The sequence below is a fragment of the Oncorhynchus gorbuscha genome, linkage group LG16, assembly GCF_021184085.1.
Source record: "Oncorhynchus gorbuscha isolate QuinsamMale2020 ecotype Even-year linkage group LG16, OgorEven_v1.0, whole genome shotgun sequence".
Lineage (NCBI taxonomy): Eukaryota > Metazoa > Chordata > Actinopteri > Salmoniformes > Salmonidae > Oncorhynchus > Oncorhynchus gorbuscha.
This window is the reverse complement of record NC_060188.1, coordinates 58800719-58826909: the sequence shown is the minus strand read 5'-3', so window position 1 is coordinate 58826909 and position 26191 is coordinate 58800719. Positions and strand designations below refer to the sequence as shown.

The window sequence follows — 26191 nt, the reverse complement described above, 5'->3', positions numbered from 1 at the left end:
ACAAAAGGGCTTTAATTAGACAGAAATACTAGTTTCATCAGCTGTCAGTGTGACTGGTCTCAGACAATCCTGCAGGTGAAGAGGCCGGATGTGGAGGTCCTTGACTGGTGTGGTAAAACATGGTCTGTGGTTGTGAGGCCAGTTGGATGTACTGCCAAATAATCTACAATGACATTAGAGGCATTTTATGGTAGAGAAATTAACATTAAATTCTCTGGCACCAGCTCTGGTGGACATTGCTGCAGTCAGCTTGCCAATTGCACACTCCCTCAAAACTTCAGACATGTGTGGCATTGCGTTGTGACAAAACTACACATTTTAGAGTGGCCTATTATTGTGCATAGCACAGGGCACATCTGTGTTATGTTCATGCTTTTCAATATGCCACACTGGATGGATTCTTTTGGGAAAGGAGAAATGCGCACCAACAGGGATGTAAACAAATCTGTGCACAACATTTGGAAGAAGCTTTTGGAAAATCTTTGGAATATTTTATTTCAGCTCATGAAATCAACACTTCACATGTTGCATTCATATTTTTGTTCTGTATACAAGTCATAACTCAAACTATTATGCTGTTTTTTGTGTCAGGCTTCATCACTTTTTCCAGCAGGGGGAAGATTTAGACAGGGCACATACTTCATGAAGTCACTGCAGTCTATCCAACAGGAATTCTCATGCTGGAAAGATACTAATTCTTCTCAACCTAGCCCCATCCCAAAATGTTTAAATCACAGGGAACATTATTAATAACCAGAGGTACATTCATCGAGGTGAAACGTTGCAAATGGTCCTCACTGATTTGAATACACTGAAGGATTTACAAGCAAATTCCCAGCAAGCCAGACCCACATACCTACAGTTCTATATTCTGATAATTCATCATGCACCTTGAACGTCCACCATACTGAAAATACGGTTTCAAAAGTATGAAAACTTAACCTTCCTCGGAATGTGTTCAGTAAAAAATGCCTTCGACGCCAAGCCTACTTCAAAACAAAAGGAAATTAGCAACCTCAAATAGACATTTTGGAAACTTGAATAAACAATACTTCTTCCAGTGTATTGAAAGCAAAAAACAAATTATAGTTCAGATATTATAATGACACAGCAAGTGATGGGCATTTCCACCCCCCCCCCCCAAAATGTATTATTAGATTTACTAACGTGGTGTGTGAAATTGCATTACAAAGATGAAATTGATCAAGTTACATTAGCATGTTTTTGTAAGGACCAGCATTGCACACAGTAAGGCAACTGAACATCTCTGCACATGGCCTTGCTTAAGAGCTTGACAAAAATGGCGCTGAAACAAGAGTTCACGCAACAGTTCCTTCTGCTCGTTTTCTTCAAATTTAATCACAAGCATTGTTTTGGCAGTGTGTTTTGACAGGTGTTTTGGCAATATCCTCCGTGGTGTCCTCCACAGGCGATTCAAAAGAAGTCATTTAAGGGCAGCGTCATCCAAGCTCAGGTAGTAGCCACTGGAGTGTGTAAAGAGACCTCTCCCTTCTGTTCTTTAGTCTTTTTATATTTGCAGAAGCTATGCAACACAAGTAACGTAAAGGCAGACCAAATTAACTTTAAGGCAGATTTGTTTCCTTTCTACCAAACTAACATCAACACTAAACACACTCTGCTTATGACCTGTATGCTCAAGAGTTCAAAAACGCTCAACGCTGAAGAGCGGTGACAGAGGGAAACGCAAAACAAAAAGGAGGTGAAAGCGGCAACTGGGCAGCCATTTAAAGTTGTGGAAAAAATAGGAAACTTTAAGAGGCCAGTTTGTGAAGAGACAACTGGTCAACTATATCAGCCTAGCCCTGGCTTACACTGAAATGGTTGAGCCCCTTGGTGGAACTATATCTGTGCTCCCTGCAAGTGGTCTCAGACGCGGAAGCTTTCTCCCTTGCCGTCGATGTGACGCAGGCGCAGATAGACGTCGGTCCCGATGCCCTGCATGGACTGGATGGACAGGGAACCGCCCAGGTACTCAGCGTATGCCCGGGAGGTGGGCAGCCCAAAGCCAAACCTGACGGGCACAGTTTCTCATTCGTTAATAATATGGTTTGTAAACTGGCACTCATTAACAAATTGATAGATTTTGCATTGCAACATGCGAGGACCACCTTCCAGAGAAAGCAAATGTAGAAATAATTTGGGGCTGCTAAATGCAGACGTAAACATTATGCTCACAGTCATAAGATTTTTGCACAAATTAAGTATTTCAAATGTTTTCATACTGAAATTGTATAAGGCCCGTCTAACTCACCCGTGCATTGGGCCGGACTGAGGCCCACTGTTGGTCAAGGTGTTGAAAAGGTTGTTCATGCGAGGGTCTTGGTAGCTCTCTTCAGCTGTGCTGTAATGGTAGTCCGTCACCTTGTCCAGGATGCTGTGGGGGATGCCGCCACCACGGTCTGAGATCCTGACCAACATGGAGGATACCCCAGGGTTACACAAGAGAAATAAAAAAGGTGTAGTATTCATGTTAACAAATTCTTATTTACAATGACAGCCTACCAAAAGGTCTCCTGCCAGGACAGGGACTGGTATTAAAAATAAAATACCTGCCACAGTACAATACTAAACATTTGTTTGAATTAAGACAACTGAAACCAAAGAAAGAGAGGGAAGATGCTTACAGTATATTCTATAAGATTACATTTCTGGCGATTCCAATTATTTTCATCCCTGTGCTTGGCAAACTCAAGTCACTTAAACCTAACACTAGCCCACATCAAGACTTCTTTGTCAAATGCCGGTACCATCCTTAAATTTCTTATTCCCCTATATGGCCACCAGTGGCGGTCAATGACGTTTAAGACTATGAGCATGGCCTTATTTTCTATTACAGCACACTGGATAAGTGTTATTCATATTCCATTCACCCAGTTCAATGACAGTGCTACTACATACTCTAAATTTTCCCTATACCCATCACGAGGTTGCTACAACCAAGCCTATGAATCAAAGTTTACAATGTAGGTGCAGGATTTAAAAAAAAATGTAATCAAGTTGACAGTGACACATTCAATATCACCTTGTACACTCTTGCCTGCAAACAAGTTAGACAAATTCAGTTTATCCCAGTTGTTTCGGTTTCGTAGCTTCCGTTTAAGGGTGCTTTCATAAAATCACTCTGGCTATTTGCTCCGATTCCAGAGCACTCTGATCCGAGTGTGGCAGAGCCCAGAATAACTGATCCCGAAGCGCAACAACCACTGAATAAGACCAGTGTCAGCGAAAGTTGGCAAAAAAAAAAAAAAAAAAAAAAGTCATTACAATTGTTGCCAGCAGCAGTCACCAGACTACATGAAACCACTTCAACCAGCTCTGCTAGAGCGAGTAAAATGGTCAATGAGGTGTTCTCTCATTTGTGTATGGAAGTAGCTAGCAAGATAGTCAACTTTAGCCACTTAGCTTGGGTGCTTGACTGCAGTTTTGAGGTCAGAACGTTTGGATCAAACCTACTCCTGTCAGATCAACTAGTGTGTGCACTGAACGCGCCGAGAGCGAAAAGCTCTGAATTCTGAACGGACAACCTGGCAAAGCTCTGAATTCAGGAACACCCAGAGCGAATTTATGAACACAACTTAAGAGTTATTTTTTTAATATATTTCTCTCAGAAATGGGCAGAATGAATACACCCCTGGTCACAAGCAACCGGTTCACTTTCAAAGCAGCCAAATACAAGCAGCACATTGCATGCATGTATGGTTGAAGTCAGAAGTTTAAATCCACTTTAGGTTGGAGTCATTAAAACTCATTTTTTAACCACTCCACAAATTTCCTGTTACCTATAGTTTTGGAAAGTCAGTTAGGACATCTACTTTGTGTATGAAACAAGTCATTTTACAAACAATTGTTTAAAGACAGATTATTTCACTCACAATTCCAGTGGGTCAGTTTACATACTAAGTTGACTGTGCCTTTAAACAGCTTGGAAAATGTCATGGCTTTAGAAGCTTGGAGGTGTACCTGTGGATGTATTTTCAAGGCCTACCTTGAACTCAGTGTCTCTACTTGACATAATGGGAAAATCAAATTAAATCAGCCAAGACCTCAGATTTTTTTTTATAGACCTCCAAATGTCTGGTTCATCCTTGGGAGCAATTTCCAAATGCCTGATGGTGCCACGTTCATCTGGACAAACAACAGTACACAAGTATAAACACGGGACCACGCAGCTGTCATACCGCTCAGGAAGGAGACGCGTTCTGTCTCCTAGAAATCAATGTACTTTGATGTGAAAAGTGCAAAGCAATCTCTCAGAAAAGCAGCAAAGGATCTTGTGAAGATGCTGGAGGGAACAGGTACAAAAGTATCTATATCCACAGTAAAACAAGTCCGATATCGACAACCTGAAAGGCCGCTGAGCAAGGTAGAAGCCACTCCAAAATCGCCATAAAAAAAGATAAGACTACAGTTTGCAACTGCAAATGGGGACAAAGACCGTACTTTGAGACCTGTTCTCTGGTCTGAGGAAACAAAAATAGAACTGTTTGGCCATAATGACCATTGTTATGTTTGGAGGAAAAAGGGAGAGGCTTGCAAGCCAAAGAACACCATCCCAACCGTGAAGTACGGGGGTGGCAGCATCATGTTGTGGGGAGCTTTGCTGCAGGAGGGACTGGTGCACTTCACATGAAAGAAAATTATGTGCATATATTAATGTAACATCAAGAGTCACGAAATTAAAGCTTGGTCGCAAATGGGTCTTCCAAATGGACAATGACCCCAAGCATACTTCCAAAGTTGTGGCAAAATGGCTTACGGAAACAAAGTCAAGGTATTGCAGTGGGAATCACAAAGCCATGACCTCAATCCTATAGAACATTTGTGGGCAGAACTGATAAAGCGTGTTTGAGCAAGGAGGCCTACAAACCCGACAGTTACACCAGCTCTGTCAGGAGGAATGGGCCAAAATTCACCCAACTTATTGTGTGAAGCTTGTGGAAGGCTACCCAAAACACTTGACCCAAGTTAAACAATTTAAAAGGCAATGCTACCAAATACTCATTGAGTGCATGTAAACTTCTGACCCACTGGGAATGTGATTAAAAGAAAGCTGAAATAAATCTATCCCTTCACTATTATTCTGACATTTTACACACACTGACCTGTGTGTGGACACCCCTTCAAATGAGTGGATTTGACTATTTCAGCCACAACCGCTGCTGACTGGTGTATCAAATTGAGCACACAGCCATGCAATCGCCATAAACAAACAATGGCAAAAGAATAGCCTGACTGCAGAGCTCATTGACTTTCAAAGTGGCACAGTCATAGGATGCCACCTTTACAACAAGTCAGTTTGTCAAATTGCTGCCCTGCCCCGGTCAACTTTAAGTGCTGTTATTGTTAAGTGGCAACGTCTAGGTGCAACAACGGCTCAGCCGCAAAGTGGTAGGCCAAACAAGCCCACAGAACAAGACCACTGAGTGCTGAAGCGTGCAACGCGTAACTATCGTCTGTCCTCAGGTTGCAACACTCACTACAGAGTTCCAAAATACCTCGAAGCAATGTCAGCACAAGGGACTGTTTGTCAGAAGCTTCATGAAATTGGTTTCCATGGCCGAGTAGCCACACACAAGCCTAAGATCACCATTTGCAATACCAAGCGGTGGCAGGAGTGGTGTAAAGCTCTCCGCCATTTGATTCTGGAGCAGTGGAAACATGTTTTCTAGAGGGATGAATCGCACTTCACCATCTGGCAGTTTCCTGGACGAATCTGCATTTGGCGAATGCCAGGAGAACGCTACCTGCCCCAATGCATAGTGCCAACTGTAATGTTTGGTGGAGGAAAAATAATGGTCTGGGGCTAAAGGACTGACATTGAGAAACAAAATTCTGGTCTGATTTTTGAACCCTTTGGTCTGAATACCAAGTGTCATGTCTGGAGGAAAGCTGGCACCATCCCTACAGTGAAGCATGATGGTGGCAGCATCATGCTGTGGGGATGTTTTTCAGCGGCAGAGACTGGGAGACTAGTCAGGATCGAGGGAAAGATGAACGGAGCAAAGTACAGAGCGATCCTCGATGAAAACCTGCTCCAGAGCGAACTGAAACTCAACTGAGGCGAAGGTTCACCATCCAATAGGACAATGGCCATAAGCACACAGCCAAGACAATGCAGGAGTGGTTTTGGACAAGTCTCTGAATTGAGTGGAGTGGTCCAGCCAGAGCCCGGACCCAATCGAACATCTCTGGAGAGACTTGAATAGCTGTGCAGCGGACGCTCCCCATCCAGAATGGGAAAAACTCCCCAAATACAGGTGTGCCAAACTTGTAGTGTCATATCCAAGAAGACCTGAGGCTGTAGTCACTGCCAAAGGTGCTTCAACAAAGTACTGAGTAAATGGTCTGAATACAATGGTAAATGTGATGTTTCAATTTCTTATTTTGTATACATTGGAAAACATTTCTAAAAAAAACTGTTTTTACTTGGTCCTTATGGGGTATTGTGTGTCAGCTGTAATGTAAACAAATGTGGAAGAAGTCAAGGGGTCTGAATACTTTACAAATGCACTATGTAAATGCATTTGGGAATGACTGGAGTACAAAAGCACTTAATACACTGACCTGTTCTGCAATCTGTGCTGGTAAAACAATTTAGTATCAGTAGATTTGTTCAGTGTCAACATTGATTTACTATTCTTAAAAATACTGCATGTGAGCAAGTCTGCTGACGGTGCGTTCCTTGTGGTCCTGAACTGCTGTTTCCATGGCGACCACACTGGGCATGATAAGCCTGCAGCTTAAAGGAAACTCACCCTGAGGCGTCAGGTTTCCCATTCAAACAGCTAAACCCAGAGTCTGGGACTCCTAACATGTTTAATGTGTTGTGTTCGCTGCAAAAAAAAATGTACACATGCATGTTATTCAATCATTGCACCCACACGTGTGTTCCAACAAGCGTCTGCGTTGCCAAGCGCTAAAATAGGAGTCAGTTCCATTTGTGATGCTGAACACGGTGCAAGTCCTGCCTCAGCCATCTCTTTGGTTTATAGAAGCAGATACCCACGTGTCATCTCCTCCTTGGTATTACCCACATGGGTGATTGAAATATGAACTGAGGTCGGCCAGTCAGTCGTGGTAATACACCTATGAAAGTTAGATGCCAATCGCCATATAAAGTCCAAAGAAGAAAAAGCCTGGGAGGAGAGAACTGCAAACGCGTCGGTTGACCGTTTTAGGTGTGGATTAGTTGTCGGAGTAGGGGACCTTGTGCATTTCAAGTAAAATAACTCTGCAGGGTAGCCTAGTGGTTAGAGCGTTGGACTAGTAACCGAAAGGTTTGCAAGTTCGAATCCCCAAGCTGACAAGGTACAAATCTGTCATTCTGCCCCTGAACAGACAGTTAACCCACTGTTCCTAGGCAGTCATTGAAAATAAGAATTTGTTCTTAACTGACTTGCCTAGTAAAATAAAAAATTTAAAAAATATATATCCCAGAACAAATTAGCTAGAAACTGCGTAATTCTTTTTAACCTTGTTAAAGGAGTCTTGAGTAGATCGAAGTAAAGATAATCAAGGTGCCGAAGGTAACCCACTCACCTGATGACAAAGTCCACGTCGTTGTTAGCAATGGTGACTATGACATCAGGCAAGTTGTAAGGTGTGTCGAGATGGCTTTCCATGGTGGCCCTGTGGGAACAAGTTGAGAAGAGGTCAAGGGCAGGCTGTGAGGACATTATCCTGTGGAGTCCTTCAATGTAACCCAATGCAGGATTGTTTAGAGCAGGCGTGTCAAACTCATTCCATGTTTAGAGCAGGGGTGTCAAACTCATTCCATGTTTAGAGCAGGCGTGTCAAACTCATTCCATGTTTAGAGCAGGCGTGTCAAACTCATTCCATGTTTAGAGCAGGCGTGTCAAACTCATTCCATGTTTAGAGCAGGCGTGTCAAACTCATTCCATGTTTAGAGCAGGCGTGTCAAACTCATTCCTTCAAACTCATTCCATGTTTAGAGCAGGCGTGTCAAACTCATTCCATGTTTAGAGCAGGCGTGTCAAACTCATTCCATGTTTAGAGCAGGCGTGTCAAACTCATTCCATGTTTAGAGCAGGCGTGTCAAACTCATTCCATGTAGCACCGAGTGTCTGCAGGTTTATCCTTTCAATTAAGACCTAGACAACCAGGTGAGCGGAGTTCCTTACTAATGAGTGACCTTATTTCATCAATCAAGTACAAGGGTAGAGCAAAAACTCGCACTCAGCCTTCCATGGAATGAGTTTGACTCACTGGTAGATGACACACCCTAAATACACTGCCTTGTAGGAAGGAGGAACATGAGTCAGTGAATGGTCTGTCTGCTAATTGTGACATCTGAGACAGAGCTCCAAGAACAGAAGATACATTGGACTGAAAGGCTGATTATCTTATTGAACACACACACCTTAGCAATCCTCTCATAAGTGCCAGGGCAACATGTCACCACTAAGAGCAGTAGCACACAGCTAAATACTTTGAAGAAAATAGGTTGTCTAGCTAGAGATTTAGTTATGTATAATCTTACAATGGCTACCGTGGATTCTGATTTCCTGTTAGATAAGTAGTCAAAGGGAAAAGGCATGTTGTTTCAGGGGTGTGTGAGTTGTCAGAAAGTTAAAAGGATTAGTGAAGTGTTCTGGTACCTCATGGCGTTCTTCAGCAGCTCAGGCAGGATGTAGTCTAGGGGCAGGGGGATGAAGGGGAAGCGGGCCGCCACATGGCCGTTGATACGCACCCGCGGGGAGTTACCGTACTGGTGCTCACACAGACGCCTGCAGAAGACATGGAGGGTGCACACACACACACTTACAATTGTGTACTGATACAGTGCAGTACTGTACTGAACTGATACAGTACAGTACTGTTACAGTACAGTACAGATACAGTGCATTTATTCAGACCACTTCACTTTTTCCACATTACAGCTTTATTCTAAAATGGATTAAATAAAACATCTCAATCAACTGGAAGGAGGTTAAGTGAGGGCTGAGAGAGCGAGAAAGCTGCACATCCCTAGAGGGGCTGAACTGGGACAACAAATGCACAGAGGCTTGTGCTCGTCTGTGTGAGTGGTTATGCTACATATTGTGTAGGTTGCATTGTGCCACACAAAACTGTGGTTATGACTATGAACTTAATACCTTAATACAGAGCCAGTGGAGTAAGCCAGGTAGCCTATTGGAGGTGACTTATGGTAGAGAAATTAACATTCAATTCTCTGGCAACAGCTCTGGTGGACATTCCTGCAGTCAGCATGTCAATTGCACTCTCCCTCAAAACTTGAGACATCTGTGGCGTTGTGACAAAACTGCACATTTTAGTGACCTTGTTGTCCCCAGAACAAGGTGCACCTGTGTAATGATCATGCTGTTCAATCAGCTTCTTGATATGCCACACCTGTCAGGAAAATGTTTACATTTAACATTACATTTAAGTCATTTAGCAGACGCTCTTATCCAGAGCGACTTACAAATTGGTGCATTCACCTTATGACATCCAGTGGAACAGTCACTTTACAATAGTGCATCTAAATCTTAAGGGGGGGGGGGGGGGGGAGAGGGATTACTTATCCTATCCTAGGTATTCCTTAAAGAGGTGGGGTTTCAGGTGTCTCCGGAAGGTGGTGATTGACTCCGCTGTCCTGGCGTCGTGAGGGAGTTTGTTCCACCATTGGGGGGCCAGGGCAGCGAACAGTTTTGACTGGGCTGAGCGGGAGCTGTACTTCCTCAGTGGTAGGGAGGCGAGCAGGCCAGAGGTGGATGAACGCAGTGCCCTTGCCCTCATGAGATGATTGAGTCTGAGCCTTAGGCTCAGGCTGAGGCTGAGCCTTAGGCTGTTTCCATATTTACCCCCGTTCTCTCCTTCCTCTCTCTGAAGACTGGTTGGCACTCCTTCACAGTGAAGTTTATCAGTCTGACCCCGTTCCTCCCCATTATCTGATACTAGCTGTGTGCTACTCTGTCTGCTCTCTTCATCCCTATGTGACCCATTGATGAAAACTGGATAAGAATCCTCATCTGAGCGCTCAGACTCAGCGCGCTCCCCATTTTTCTGCTTCCCCTTGTGGAGAAGGGGTGGTTCCCTTCTCCACAGACCTCTCTACTGGGTGTTTCAACAGGTTCCTCAATGGTAGGGAATTACATGACATGAGCATATTGTGATGCAGAACCCGGGCCCTGCCTCTACCCCTCGCGGGTTTGACCTCATAGACAGGGCTACCATCACCTTTCCTGGTTACCACCACATGTATTTGGGTCCTCTCAGTGTGATCTTAGCTTTCCCAGCCAACCACGTTCTGACATGTTCCTCACCAGTGCACGATCCCCTGAGACCAGACCTCATTTTCTTCTGATCGTAGTAGGCTTTTCACTTTGCTGTTGATTACTCCATTTTTCTAATGGCGATGTCATAGGCTTCCGCCATCTGTTGCGACCACTTCTTAGCATAATCCTGGTATGATTTCTCCTGTTCCTTTATCTGTAACCCAAAGATGAGTTCAACAGGTAGCAGTGAAGCCCTTCCTGTCACGGTTCATGAATCCACTCTCTCTCTCTCTCCCTCTCTCTCGTGTTTGTGTGGGAGTGGTTCCCAATCTCGGCCTGATTGTCTGTGCCAGCTGGAACCACTTATCTTCCCTTTATATGTTCTGTAACCAGTGTTTCTTGTTGTCAGATCGTTGTTACTTCCCTGAGGTTGTGTTGTTACTTCTCTGAGGTTGTGTCTTGTGTCAGTGCTCATCTCTCGCCGCCCTTGTGTGGATTATCTGCTGTGCTCCTTCCTTCCCATCCGGACACACTCCCCTGGATTTCTCAGCACGCTATCACTGGAGGATGCGCCCTAGTCCCTGGGTCGGATTCCGTCTGAGTACAGTCTGTCTGTCCTGTTGCTGCTGTAAATTGTATTCATTAAACCATCGTTGCTTGCATCTTGCATCCGCCTCTGTATTGTTACACTTCCAAATAGCAGGAAATATGGTGAGAACCCAGTAGCATCACTGGTGGTACAGTTATATGCATGAATGACGTTATTCAGATAATCACCCCAGTTGGCCTTTTTCTCTTTATCTAGTGTGGGCAACATTGATAATAGTGTACGGTTAAATCTCTCTACCGGATTCCCCTGTGGATGATATGGAGAGATTCTGGAATTGGCTATTTCCCTTACAGTCCTGCAAGACTCTAAATAACTAATTTTCAAACTCTCTTCTCTGATCATCATGAATCTTTGACAAGGCCAAACTTTGTGAGAAAAAAAAAAAATCGTAATTTTTTTACTGCAGTTCTGACTTATTTCTAGTGGGGTAGGCTTGTGCAAATTTTGTAGGTATCTAAACTAACTAAAATATACTCGTAGCCCCCCCTCTGCTTTTCTCCAAATGCACAGTCAATTGCAATAATCTCGAAAGGAGCTGTAGCTTGTACGTTGCATCGGGGCCCTAGTTATTACACTGGGTTTCTTTTGTTTGATACACTTACACACTTTAGTAATAAAGTGTTCAATGTCATTTACATTTACATTACATTTAAGTCATTTAGCAGACGCTCTTATCCAGAGCGACTTACAAATTGGTGCATTCACCTTATGACATCCAGTGGAACAGCCACTTTACAATAGTGCATCTACATATTTTAAGGGGGGGTGAGAAGGATTACTTTATCCTATCCTAGGTATTCCTTAAAGAGGTGGGGTTTACTAACCATGTGTAAACAAAATTGTGCACAAAGTTTGAGAGAAGCTTTTTGTGCATATGGAACATTTCCGGGCTCTTATTTCAGCTCATGAAACATGGGATCAACACTTGACATGTTGCTTTTATATTTTTGTTCAGTATAGATGGATGCGCAGTGAAGCTCACGAGTTGGATATTCGTTTACATAGCCAGGTAACAAGTTGCTTTTTTTGTCCCGTTTCTACCACTGAAATTGATTTGGAAACTGTCCCAGCTTCGTAACTAATCAGCCAACATTGGCGAACTCTGTAGTTAGTGTGTCAGGCAAGAGTTGATATAAAAAATTTAAAAAACAATTTTAGGAAGAGAAAGGGAAAGAAAGCAAGAAAGGAATTGGAGGCGTAACTATCACACAATTTATTAGGAATATAGTATGTGTATGGTTGAGAAAGAGAGAGGAAGGATGAGAGAGACATTATGTTCCTGACTACAATGGTATCCTATGTTGTTACTCCGTCAGTGAAAAAGAAGTGATGTGTCAGGGCCCAGCAGCAAAATGCAGAGAGGAATAGGAGTTAGAGGACTGGAGGGATAGAGATGGAGAGGAGAAAAGAGGAAGAAAATAGTGGACGGAGTGGACGAAGCAGAGGGAGAGCATACCCGAGAGGGGAGCCTACGTTTCAATGGCGTGTGCCTGCCCTAAGTCCCACCATTCACCCTTGTAGCACATAGCTTGGGCCTAAAGTGACAGTGGCTTTGGAGTTGTTTTTAAGAGGTCAGGACCTTCGGTTACAGAGCTTGTAATAGATTACAAGAAAATGGGTGGGATTGAACATTAGAGCTGATTACATTGTTGGATGCACAGGCAGAAATTGGTAGAAGTATGTGTTTTGGAGGATGTTCAACATTGCCATCCTAAATGTGTACATTGCAGTGTCCCCCACACAAAGGACCACTCCTAGAAACCGCAGGCGCTGGTCCATGAAGGCATTCAGAATGCAGTTTGAAAACAGCCAATTCGTGATATGGCTACAGTGGCAGGAAGAGGGGATCCAAGAGTGTGGCACCTGGGTGTGCGGACAGAGTTGTAACTCATTTGAAAGCAGGTTAAGTTTGAAGGGCACAAGAGAGGGTGTGTGTGGGAGATGTGTAGAAACCTCCTTTGGGTGCGCTACGTGTTGTGCCACTTGCAAGATGGGGCCGTGCTTCCAGAAGTTCCATGACATGTTGTAGGCTAAATGCAAACACTAAAGTGAGTGTGAAACATGAATTTGTACTACAAGTCTTGTCTCTGAACAGATGTTTTTTTAAATTTATATTCTATCCAAATAGTTGTTTCATTCACAGAATTGTCGTCAAAGTAGGCTACTATTTCTACATTGTGTCAGGCCTGGTCTGTACTAAATCTTATTGAGGTTACCTACATTTTGAAATGGTCTGAATAGTTGTTTGAATTTTTACATTGTTATCCATTAACAATTGGATAAGGTGGAACAAAGGCCCATATACAGTTCACAATGGCAGGCCCTGTGACAAGTCTGTACATGAGCTATATCATCTTATCACAGAAAAGTAGGGGCAAATAGAAGGCAGAGCGTGACCTGTGGTCTAATACAGAAGTAGTGAGATTCTAAACCTACAATATATAAGGTAACGGAGCCACCACTTACCTTGCAAAATCAACCCATTTCTCAATGATCTTTTTGGGGGAGAGTCGCCTGCAGATGATGCCCACAAAATCAGGCTGCATAGAGGGATGAAAGGTATAAGAGGAGAAGCAAAAGCTTTATTATTGACATGCAAAACATAGGATAGTTTGCCCAATTTCTTAAGAGTCAATGTAATCTTAGTCAGAATTTACTACATGTACTAAATGGGGCAAGTAATCTCAAAATGTTTCAGAAAGAAACCAGTAGTCAAAGGATTTGATAAAATAGTGAGTTAAGTGTTGTTGGGCAACAAAACCATAACGCTCGGCGAGGTATCAGGTACTAGCGGCTAACTAACAGTCTCTAGACCTGGCAAACATGCTTCATCATTTCCTGACCACCGAAACGTGATATAGATGCTATAACTGAGTCAGACGAAATTATTCTGAGGCCCACTCACACTGGAACTTAGGCTTACGAGTGTTTTAAAGATGCATCTTTCCTACAACGGCAGAAGATGTAACATGCATTTCCCAAAACGACCGTTCTCTCTGCATGGTGTTAAGTGCGTCGTTGGCGCACGTGTCGATACTGACAGAATCAAAAGGGTGTGCTGCTCTTGGATCAGCTTTCTCCATTCAAATCGTACCTTAACATTATTTTGGGTGATCATTTTATAAACTAGGCAAGTTGGTTAAGTACAAATTCCTATTGACAATGGACGGCCTACCCCGGACAACACTGGGCCAATTGTGCACCGCCCTATGGTACTCCCAATCACGGCCAGTTGTGATACAGCCTGGAATCAAACCAGGGCCTGTAGTGACACCTAGGCACTGAGATGCAGTGCCTTAGACCGCTGCACCATTGGCCATAACTAAAAACACTAGAATATAAAATCGGCAAATGCATTTAGGAAATCTGTTCCAAAGTATTCCCACAATTTGAAATGATGTTTTAGTCAAATGTTATATCTGTTTGGGCTTCTTGCAATCAATTTTCAGTCCACAAATGATTTGTAATTATTTTTAGCCCCCGCGACCACACCATTAAAAAAAAAAATCTACCTGTGGCTGAATCTAGTTGATCCCTGTCCTAGAGCTGTATTACCACCTACAGCTGCAAATATTGAGGCAGCTTATTCTAATGCTTACCCAATAATAACAATAATGCACTAAATCCCAGACTTCGCGCATCATTGCGCCCAATTGATTACACATCATGTAATATAGACACAAATTACAGACGGTAGCCTACAAGTAGCAAAATAGAACTAGATTGAACATGAAATGCATTTCAATATGATTAACATGTACCTATATTTTATTGCAGTCATCTCTGTATTCATTTAAAGCATATTTTTATACATTGCTTCTTCGTATCAATTGCAAAGAGATTGGCAACTTTGTTCTGAAGTTATCGACAGTCAAAGACTGATAAAACCATGCGATGTCTATAGAGTGACGAGGGGGGGGGGGGCCATCTAATGAAGCACTTAGCTGTTCTACGAGTGGCCTGAGGCAGGCGTTTGATTACGAGCGTTCTCAAGTGAACGATGGTTTTGGGAAGGAGCTCAGATTTAACAATCCTCCTACGAAGGTTCTAACAATTATTTTGGGGAACCGGGCCCTGTTCTTTGGTTGCATAAAGCACATCAGGGGTTAATAAGGATACAAAATTGGCTCTAGTAAAATTCATGGGGCCAGCAGACTGCATCAATATTAATGGCTTTGTCCATCTGACATGTTTTTTTTTCTTTTAGCTCGCATGAGTGGTGCATAATCTAGAATCTGTCAATCGGCAGTGACACCGCATTTCACTGCACTCTTGGGCTAGTATTCACATTTTAGTGTATGCTAGAGTATCTATAGATGTATTTGGAGATACTGCACAAATAAATTAATCAGATGTTTATTGTAATGCTTATAATCTAAACTAAAAGTGTTTGCAAGGCTGAAATGTTGGGTTCATGTTCTGAGGGGCACATTTAGTGTGAAAATAAATGAGTTATCTAAGGATGCCTCGCCTCTTCAATTTATAATACTGCCCTGTAATAACCCCATGCGTGTTCCTTTTTTTCTGTTAGCAATTGATGACTAGAAGGTTGATAGGAGACATACATTTTCTTCATGCAGGGCAAGGTGGTGTGTGGCTAACATCCGGATGCCCAGACGGGAGGTGAGGGTGGTGTCCAGAAAGTTACGGACCAGGGTCTCATCCTGGATCATCAAAACAAAACACTCATGGCCAGGAATACATTACACCATTCTGTAAATCCTACAGTAACATTACAAAACAAAGAGTTCCAACAACCAACTTATAACCAATTTAAATAAAGATCTACAACCTCAAGTTGTATTCCATATGACTGGCAGCAACAAGATGATAAAACAGCTGTCAAAGTGGAAAGTCAATGACTTGAATCAGCTGAAATTATATGCTTATGGCCAATACCTGGATGTGCCGCCGACACTCCCTGAAGCCTTCAGCCAGCAGAGTGACCACATCCTTGTGGTCATCCAGGAGCTGCTGCACCAGCTTACTGTATCGAGCGTCCATCTCCTGGTCCTTGATCTGACAAACAGATGATGCAGAGTGAAATCCATTTGAATTTGACCATTATTCAAATTCAGAGCTGGGATGAATTCCATTCTTATTCCAGTCAGGTGAATTAGTCAATTTCTCCACTAGAATAAAATATACTTGCAGAAGTGGCTTGAAATCAACTGTTTATCCACACACACACACACACACACAGCCCTCAGAAAGTATTCACCCCTCTACACACATCAAATAATGAGTTTTTTTTATGTATTGAAAATGAAAACGGAACAATATAATTTACCTAACTATTCACAACCCCGAGTCAATACATGTTATAATCACCTTTGGCAGCAATGACAGCTGTGAGTCTTTCTGGGTAAGTCTAAAAGCTTTCCACAACTGGATTGTGCAACATTCGCCCATTATGCTTTAGAAAAATTCTCAGGCTCTGACTAGTTGGTTGATCATTGCTAGACATTTAAGTCTTGCCATAGATTTAAGCCGATTTAAGTCAAAACTGTAACTAGGCCACTCAAACATTCAACGTCATCTTTGTAAGCCACTCCAGTATATATACACATTTGGCCTGGTCTTTTAGGTTATGGTCCTGCTGAAAGGTGAATTTGTCTCCCAGTGTTTATCCTCTTGGTCTTTTAAAATATTCACACAAAAAAAAAACTTTAATTTAAGTAAAGTGAATGGAAAAAAAGTGTAACAAATTATTCCTCAAACATGGGTGTCAATTATTGGCACGCTAAGAAATTCTTACTGAAGTATATTCCCATTTTAAGTTAAGCTGAGTGATTAGGACCACGTAAGTGGTAAGCAATGACTTACCATATGAGGTAACAGGCCAAGTTCTCAGTCATCCATTACTAATTGGAAAGACAAGATACAGTAATGATATGCGACAAAAGGTTGTGGAGCTGCACAAATCAGGAAATGGCTATAAGAAAATAGCTCAACGATTGAAATGCCCATTTCCCCTATCAGGGCAATAATTAAGAAGTTTAAAGCAACTGGAGAGGTTAACAAATCGGCCTGAAGAGGACGTGTGTCTATATTGACCCCACGCACAGTGAGGATGGTTCAAGTGGCCCAAAAATCTCCAAGGATCACAGTTGGAGAATTGTAGACTTTAGTTGGGTTTAGGTGTCAAAAGTCTCAAACTACAATTAAACGCCACCTGCATAACCACAAGTTGTGGATCCATCCTCAGTTTTAGCCCATCACAGCAATTTAACTTCAACTGTTTCAAGGTGAAATTACTGTGTGATTTCTTTCCTCTCCGGCAACGGCGTTAGGAAGGACACCTGTATCTTTATGGAGACTGGGTGTATCGATACACCATCCAAAGTGTAATTAACGTATTGTTCCACATTTTACTACGTTACAGCCTTATTCTAAAATTGATTAAATGGTTTTGTTTCGCAATCTACACACAATACCCCATAATGAGAAGAAAAAACAGTTTCAGAAATTTTTGCAAATGTATTACAAATAAACGGAAACATCACATTTACATAAGTACTCAGAGCCTGTTCGCAGTACTTTGTTGAAGCACCTTTGGCAGTGATTATGGCAGAGTCTTCTTGGGTATGACGCTACAAGCTTGGCACACCAGTATTTGGAGAGTTTGTCCCATTCTTCTCTGCAGATTCTGTCAAGCTCTGATAGATTGGTTGGGGAGCATTCCAGCAGCTATTTTCAAGTCTCTACAGAGCTGTTCGATTGGGTTCAAGACTGGGCTCTGGCTGGGCAACTCAAGGACATTGAGACTTGTCCCGAAGCCACTCCTGTGTCGTCTTGGCTGTGTGCTTAGGGTCGCTGTCCTGTTGGAAGGTGAACCTTCCCCCAGTCTTGGCTGTGTGCAGGTTTTTCAAGGGTACTTTGCTGTCCTGTTGGAAGGTGAACCTTCCCCCGTGATGTCTTCAGGCCAAAGAGTTCAATCTTGGTTACACCAGACCAGAAAATCTTGTTTCTGCTCTGGAGCAGTGCCTTTTTTCATCAAGGACTCTCTGTGACTTTGCTCAGTTCATTTTTGCCTCCCATGCTGGTCCCTGGCCATGTTCTGAAAAACAACCTGCATTGAGCCCTAGGACCATGCCCCAGGACTACCTTGATGAGTTTTGAGGCTGGGTTTCTGTCGACCATGCTGGTCAGAACACATTTGATGTTCTGTTATATCAACTGATGCCTACTAAGTTTCTTCCTAAGGAGCTATATAAATAAATTTGATTTGATTCGAAGGGCTATATAAATAAATTTGATTTGATTCCGTCTGGCCACTACCATAAAGGCCTAATTGGTGGAGTCCTGCAGAGATGGTAGTCTTTCTGGAAGGTTCTCCCATCTCCACACAGGAACTCTGAAGCTCTTTCAGAGTTACCATCAGGTTCTTGGTCACCTCCCTTACTAAGGCACTGCTCAGTTTGGCTGGGAGGCCAGCTCTAGGAAGAGTCTTGTAGGTTCCAAACTTCTTCCATTTAAGAATAGAGACCTGTTCTTGGGGACCTTAAATGCTGCTGAAGTGTTCTGGTACCCTTCTCCAGATCTGTGCCTCGACACAATGCTGTCTCGGAGCTCTAAGGACAATTCCTTCGACCTCATGGCTTGGTTTTTGCTCTGGCATGCACTGTCAACGGTGGGACCTTATATAGACAGGTGTGCACCTTCCCAAATCATGTCCATTCAATTGAATTGACCAGACTCCCATCAAGTTGTAGAAACATCAAGGATGATCAATGGAAACAGGATGCACCGGAGCTCAATTTCGAGTCTCATAAAAGGGTCTGAATATTTTTTTCACTTTGTAATTGTGGTAGTGTGTAGATTGCTGATAAAAAAAAAATATATATATATAGTCATGTAAAAGTTGGAAAAAGTCAAGGTGTCTGAATACTTCCCGAAGTCACTGTATGCATGCATGCAATAGCTATCCTCTGTATACCGTTTATAAAACTGGTTGTATCATCTCAGCTGGATTTGTTACTTCCAGTCAAACTAATACAGTAGGTGAAATATTTATCTTTCCTAATGTTCTTGAACTTGGGATTTCATTTGAAGTCGTCATACACACACATGTATATATACATATTTATGTATATATACACACATATACATACACATACATATATCGCAGAGCACCCAGTGCCCACTCCACAAACAAATACATTAGTCAGTCTGGAGGTGTCAGGCCAGTCTCTCCAGCTCCAGAGATAAATATGGAAGACCTGAGGGTCAACACAACCTACTCCTCAGTGTGGCCACTTGACTACTCACCACTGGGAAATCACTCAACACATGGTAGGCTCGAATGTAGAGCTCATGCTGCAGGAGGAAAAGAGAGAGTGGGAGTTGATTAGAATTCCCTCTGAGCACACTGAGTTAAGAGGAACCTCCTCTGCCTCCCTAAGTGGGCCACAACAAATCCCATGGGCGTACATGTCTCCTGGCCTTCATTCCAAAAACAGAGGATGTTTATGAGATTATAGCCTAGGTCTTCCAATATGACTCAAATCCTGAATAGTTGTTTGAGTGAATGAGTAATATTTCCCCTTCTTATCTTTTCAACTCTACAGGAGAAGAACTTTCCACACTCAGGCAGAAATTGGGTATGCTGATGGACATTACTTTATCGAATTGATTATAGTTCTGTAGGCATAGAGTGATGTGGCTTTGTTTGTTACAGTGTAAAGAAGCCCTTCTCACGAATTTAGGAAGCTATGTGATGCAGCTGTTCAAGGTTAGTCTATTTTGATACAGTGACAATGACTCAATTATGTTTCAGACACCTGTTGAGCACATGACCTCCTCTCCCAGACGAGCACATTGATTGGAATGAGAGGCTTGTCCCGCAAGTCACAAAGGGGCCGTTACACTACCAGAAAGGTAAACCAGACATGTTGACAAAGAAGGGACTCACCACTTGCAGGATGGTGGGGTTGCAGCCAATGATGAAGGGAAGGCTGCGGAAGCCCTTGATACGGTGGGCGATGCGCACAGGCAACTCCTTGTGCAGGTACTTGGCACTACTCTACAAACAGACAGGGTGGAAGGGTGAGACACATACACACCACAGACAATACAGCGCAAGGCAAAGTGATCAATGACTAGGCACAACAACAAAAAAGTTATGACCCAGGTTATTTAGAGTCGTATACTGTAGTATAGTAAAATTATATCAGAGTGCTACACGTAAACACCCGAGATGACATTCCTAAATCAGCATAGGGGAGAAAAATTAAGTTAAATATTGGTCCAATATTTGTTTAAGGAACACTAAAATATAGATAAGATGCATCACTTATCACTTATCAAGTCAACTTCAAGGCAGTCATCAATCCCACAGACAAAGCGTGTCTAAGGCCTATTATGATGAGAAGTAACCAACAATACTGTCCAAAGACTGGACAGAGGAGTGGTCAGTTACCAGGATGTGGTTTCCATCCGGAGACTTCCCAGCATAGAGCAGGGTGGTTGGTGTCAGTCGGACCAAGGCCTGGGGAGAGCGAGAGAGAGGAGAAAAACAGTTGGAGGAAATCCACTAAACCAGACCTACAATATTAGATACAATGGACATAAGCAAACAACAATGTAGTGTGAATTCATGATACGGATTACGGACACAAGAACTCAATAAATACCTGCAGTCAACTTGTGCACTAGGTAAAAGGGATAGTTGAACTTTGGCAATGAGGCCCTTTATCTACTTCCCCAGAGTCAGATGAACTCGTGGATACCATTTAAGGAAGTTGGAGGTAGTTTCGTGAGCCAATGCTAACTAGCGTTATGACTGAAAATCTATGGATATCTACTAGCATGCTAGCTAGCAGATACCCATAGACTGTCATTGCACTAGCAATTGCGCTAGTTAGCAACTTCCTTCAAACTGCACGCAGAAACTGAAAGTGGTATGCACAAGTTCATCGGACTCTGGGGAAGTAGATGAAGGGCCATTGCCAAAATCCCCAAGTATCCCTTTAATAGATAAAGCTGATCAAGGTATTCATCTCGCCTGTTGCATTATTTTTTCATTATGAAACCTTTCTCCAAAGCAGCGGATTGAGCCAGTCACATGGTATGTTTTTGTTTTTAATGATAAAATACCCACAGAGTAAAAAGAAGCTTCCACAACCTGACAATCCACTGTTGTGCAGTGCAAGAGGTGATCAAGTTAAAATTGAAATTCTCTGTTTGCTTAACTTGAATCAATCCCCTCCTGGAACAAAATCCCAGCTGTCTAGTATGTTTTGTGTGCAGCAAAACTTTTGAGATAACTTTTGTACAACTTTATGAGCTAGGGTGTGACATGTCTGTCCTTGCAATTTCTTTATATTTGCTTCCACTTGTTAGCATTTAGTGCCTTCTGAAAGTATTCACACCCCTAGACTATTTCCACATTTTGTTGCGTTAAGAGCCTGAATATAAAATGTATTCAATTGAGAATGTGTCAGTGACCTACACACAATACCCCACAATGTCAAAGTGGGATTATGTTTTTAGACATTTTTACAAATTAAAAAGAAAAGCTGAAATGCCTTAATCAACCCCTTTGTTATGGCAAGCCTAAATAAGTTCAGGAGTGAAAATGTGACTAACAAAAAGGTGCTCTGTGTGCAATAGTGTTTAACATGATTATTGAATGAGTACCTCATCTCTGTACCCCAACATACATAAGGTTGAGCAGTGAATTTCAAACAGATTCAACCACAAAGACCAGGGAGGTTTTCCAATGCCTCACAAAGGGCACCTATTGGTAGACATTGAATATCCCTTTGAGCATGGTGAAGTTATAAAATACACTTTGGATGGTGTATCGATACACCCAGTCACTATAAAGATACAGGCGTCCTTCCTAACTCAGTCGCCAGACAGTAAGGAAACCACTCAGGGATTTCATCATAAGGCCAATGGTGACTTTTTAACTGTTTTAGAGTTTAAATGGCTGTGAGAAAACAGAGGATGGAACAACACTGTAGTTACGCCACAATACTAACCTAACCGACAGAGTGAAAAGGAAGCCTGTACAGAATACAAATATTCCAAAACATGCAATAAGGCATGAAAGTAAAACTTCAAAAAATGCCACCATTGTGTCATTACACACAAAAATCGGTAGCTGCTTTCTTTTGGTCCTCCAATAATTGGTATCGGCGTTGAAAAATCAGTCGCACTCTAATCACTAGATTTAATTTACTACAAGATTAAGGGTATACTGTGCAACTTTCATAAGGTCTGGATGCCTTATGCAATACTGTACGAAAAAAGGAGTCTATTGAAAACAGGGATTGCCATTTAGGCAATCCCTAGCTCAGGCCTATCCCTGGGGGTCTGCAGTACTGTTGGTTGTCACTCTGGTCTTGGCCTAGCACAACAGAAACTAATAATCAATGTTTTCATTAAGTTCCTAAAGCTGACTGGGGGTGTTTTGGGGGCGAGGCAGGGCAGTGGTTCCCTAGGGCAGGACAGGGCAATTCAGCTATATTGTGTGCAAGTGAAAAAATGCTCTACAGTACTATTAGGTCTATGATATGAATCAGTGCCCGCCGTAATTATTGTGACAGTGAAGCATTTTTCCTTATTTTGGCTCTATACTCTAAAAGTTTGGATTTGAAATCAAACAATGACTATGAAGTTAAAGTGCAGACTAACCTCAAATTAAAGCTGTAATTTTCATCCATATTGGGTGAACTGTTAAGAAATTACATAACTTTTGTACATTGCCATGAATGAATAGTGAATAATGATGAGTGAGAATGTTAGAAGCACAAATAGCATACCCCCAAGACATGCTAACCTCTCACCATTACAATAACAAAAAAGGTTAACATTCTTGGTATGATATTTGTGTGTCTAACTCTCCCTCATCATTATTCATGATTATTTCTGGATTATCCATAATCATAATAACCCGAGGTATGTAGCTATCTATGAATGAAGAATGGGGTACAACATTGCACAGGTCTTATTTTAATAATTCCAACCAGTGTCATATTCACATGGCAAAGTGTAGGCAGCCTGGGATTATTCAAATGTCAATAGCTCTTCAACCACTTAATTGCAACCTTATTTATACTGTTCATTATTCCTTACCAAAGATGCATACGGCACAACCTTTGATTCTATTTTTTTTTTTAAACACAGACCATAAAACCGCAAGAAAGACTACTGACTTACAGTCCATAAGGAAAGTCCATTTTAAAATACACTTAATTAAAACTGCAACGTGTAAAGTGTTGGTCGCATGTTTCATGAGCTGAAATAAAAGATCCCAGAAAATGTTCCATACGCACAAAAAGCTTATTTATGACTCAAATTGTGCACAATATTTTTTACATCCCTGTTAGTGACCATTTCTCCTTTTCACCAAAATGTGCTGTTTTCTCACACAATGCCACCCATGTCTCAAGTTGAGGGAGCATGCAATTGGCATGCTGACTGCAGGAATGCCCACCAGAGCTGTTGCCAGTAAAATTAATGTTCATTCCTCAACCATAAGCCACCAACATCATTTGGAGAATTTGGCAGTATGTCCGACTGGCCTCACAACAGCAGACCATGTCTGGGCAAACGGTTTGCTGATGTCAACGTTATGAACAGAGTGCCCGATGGTGGCTGTGGGGTTATGATATGGGCAGGCATAAACAATGAACAACCAACAACTGCATTTTATCAATAGTAATTTCAAAGGATAAAGATACCGTGACGAGATCCTGAGGCCCATTGCCGTGCCATTCATCTGTCATCCTCACCTCACGTTTCATCATGATAATGCACGGCCCCATGTAGTAAGGATATGTACACAATTACCAGAAGCTGAAAATATCCCAGTTCTTCCATGGCCTGCATACTCAGCAGACATGTCACTCAATGAGCATGTTTAGGAGGCTGTTCTGGATCGACGTGTAGAACAGTGTGCCAGTTCCTGACAATACCCAGTCACTTCACACAGCAATTGAAAAGGAGCAGGACAACATTACACAGGCCACAATCAACAGTCTGATCAACTCTATGACAACAAGATGTGTCACGTTGCATGAGGCAAATGTGGTCACACCAGATACTGCTTAATTATATAATCCACAGGCCAAACTTTTTTTCTTTATAAAAAGGTATCAGTAAACAACCAATGCATATCTGTATTCCCAGTCATGTGAAATCCATAGATCAGGGCCCAATTCATTTATTTCAATTGACTGATGTCCTTATGTGAACTAACTAAAATCTTTGAAATTGCTGCATGTAGAGTTTATTTTTGTTCAGTGTATATGAAAAATCACTCTGGTGCTCAATACATTTTGTTTGGTGCCTAACATTTTTTAAGTGGGAAGCAGTGTGTATGTGTTTGTGGGAGAGAGAGTGGTGTGTGTTTATGAGAGCGAGTGAGACCGAGAGAGTGTGGGAGGGAGTCCGTGTGGGTCTGTTTACTGAAGATTTCATGCAGTGTTATCACCTTACTGCCACAATTACATGCAGATCATTAGACATGTAAAATCAGCAAAAAAGAAAATGTCCCTTTTCAGGGCCTTGTCTTTCAAAGATAATTGTAAAAATTCAATCAACTTCACAGATCTTCATTGTAAATAGTTTAAACACGTTTCCCATGCTTGTTCAATGAACCATAAACAACTAATGAACAAGCACATGTGGAGTGGTCGTTAAGACACTAACAGCCGGTAGTAAGGCAGATCCTCAACCAGACATCAGCTGCAACCAGACAGGACTGGCAAAAAGTGCTCTTCACTAAAGAGTAACAGTTTTGTCTCACCAGGGGTGATGGTTAGATTCGTGTTTATCGTCGAAGGAATGAGCGTTACACCGAGGCCTATACTCTGGAGCGGGATCGATTTGGAGGTGGAGGGTCCGTCATGGTCTGGGCGGTGTGTCACAGCATCATCGGACTGAGCTTGTTGCAGGCAATCTCAATGCTGTGCTCCAACCACAAGGCTATGCTGCCGCCCCGTTAAAAACTCTAATTGTTTTAAAAGTCACCATTGTCCTCATGGTGAAATCCCTGGGTGGTTTCCTTCCTATCCGGCAACTAGGTATAGAAGGAAGCCTGTATCTTTGTAGTAAGTGGGTGTATGGATACACTATCCAAAGTGTTATTAATAACTTCCCCGGGCTCAAAAGGGATATACAATGTCTGCAATTTTATTTGACCCATCTACCAATAGGTTCCCTTCTTTCCAAGGCCTTGGACAATCTCCCTTGTCTTGGTGGTTGAATCTGTTTGGAATTCACAACTGGGCAGAGGGACCTGACAGTTAATTGTATGTGTGGGGTACAGAGGGGAGTTAGCCATTCAAAATTCATGTTAAACATACAGGCTGAGTCCATGCAACTTGTGAAGCAAATGTTTACTCCTGAATTTATGCTTACCATAACAAAGGGGTTGAATACTTGACTCAAAACAGTTCAGATTTTCATTTTGAATTTGTACAAATGTATAAAAACAAATTCCACTTTGACATAATGGGGTATTGTGTGTTGGCAGGTGATAATTTTAAATCGTTTAAATTTTTAGGCTGTAACAAAATTTGGAGAAAGTCAAGGGATGAGAATACTTTCTAAAGTCACTGTATGTAGCTCATGTAGCTCAAATTTTTCGCGAGCTATGAAAGTTTGAAGGTCCAAATATCTGTCGAATCTCGAACCAATTTTACCAGGGTTTGACAAATGTTTTTTCACATGGTCATAATCTTTCACATGGTGGTTACAGTTGCTTACTTCTTGGGGCCCAAGGCAACGCACCAATGTGTACAAACATTTTTACCGAAGATGTCAGCTGCATTAGCTAGTTAACCATCCGTTCTAACCCGCTAACGTTAGATAGCTCACTACAGTAATACCTAGCTAGCTGCTAAGGACAGTGCTGAGGCTTACTGGTCAAAAGGGCAAGTCAGAGGAACAGAATTTCCTTACCTTTTCTGCCGAGGCATCGATTGCAGACTGGTTGTAAAACGACGTGACGGTTTTTGACCTCTCTCGTGCCAGTTCTGTATGTCCCTGTATTGAAGATGTAGAACGAAATAATTTGCTGTCTGTTGAGATGGGGGTGATTGTTTTCGTGATGGGGGCAAGCAAAAGCTTGCCCAACCTCGGGCTCGTGATAGTAGAACCACAGCCCAGCATCTCGAAAGCAGTACCTGTCACTCTACGACGCATTTTGGACATATATTTACACGAACAGGAAAATCCTGTTCTGAGGTTGTTCAAATTATTTGATGGACGACCCTTGTGATCGTGCAAAAAGGCACGTATCTGATACAGTCAAACTCATGAAGAGTACGGAAAGGTCACTTTATAAAGAGATTGACCAGTCTGCAAC

The 26191-nt window shown here is 42.3% G+C and overlaps 1 protein-coding gene across 1 annotated transcript; it reads right to left on the bottom strand.

The window, feature by feature from the left end:
- Positions 1 to 457: 457 nt before the first annotated feature.
- LOC123999522 (3-methyl-2-oxobutanoate dehydrogenase [lipoamide] kinase, mitochondrial-like) lies at positions 458 to 26191 on the bottom strand. The gene is made up of 11 exons (XM_046305396.1): positions 25786 to 26191; positions 20291 to 20359; positions 19784 to 19894; positions 19141 to 19188; positions 15769 to 15888; positions 15435 to 15533; positions 13336 to 13409; positions 8640 to 8768; positions 7561 to 7650; positions 2273 to 2428; positions 458 to 2032 (listed from the first exon to the last, which is right to left on the bottom strand). Exons 1-11 carry the CDS (start codon positions 26035 to 26037, stop codon positions 1888 to 1890), a joined length of 1293 nt encoding a protein of 430 aa, XP_046161352.1. The 5' UTR covers positions 26038 to 26191; the 3' UTR covers positions 458 to 1887.

Bases quoted from the DNA above. Each gene is read 5' to 3' on its own strand.
- LOC123999522 (XM_046305396.1), bottom strand. From the start codon at position 26,037: ATGTCCAAAATGCGTCGTAGAGTGACAGGTACTGCTTTCGAGATGCTG. The intron at 19,895-20,290 runs GTAACTGACCAC...GTCTGTTTGTAG, and splicing joins CGGATGGAAACCACATCCTG to AGTAGTGCCAAGTACCTGCA. The intron at 2,429-7,560 runs GTGAGTGGGTTA...CATGTTGGTCAG, and splicing joins GACGTGGACTTTGTCATCAG to GATCTCAGACCGTGGTGGCG.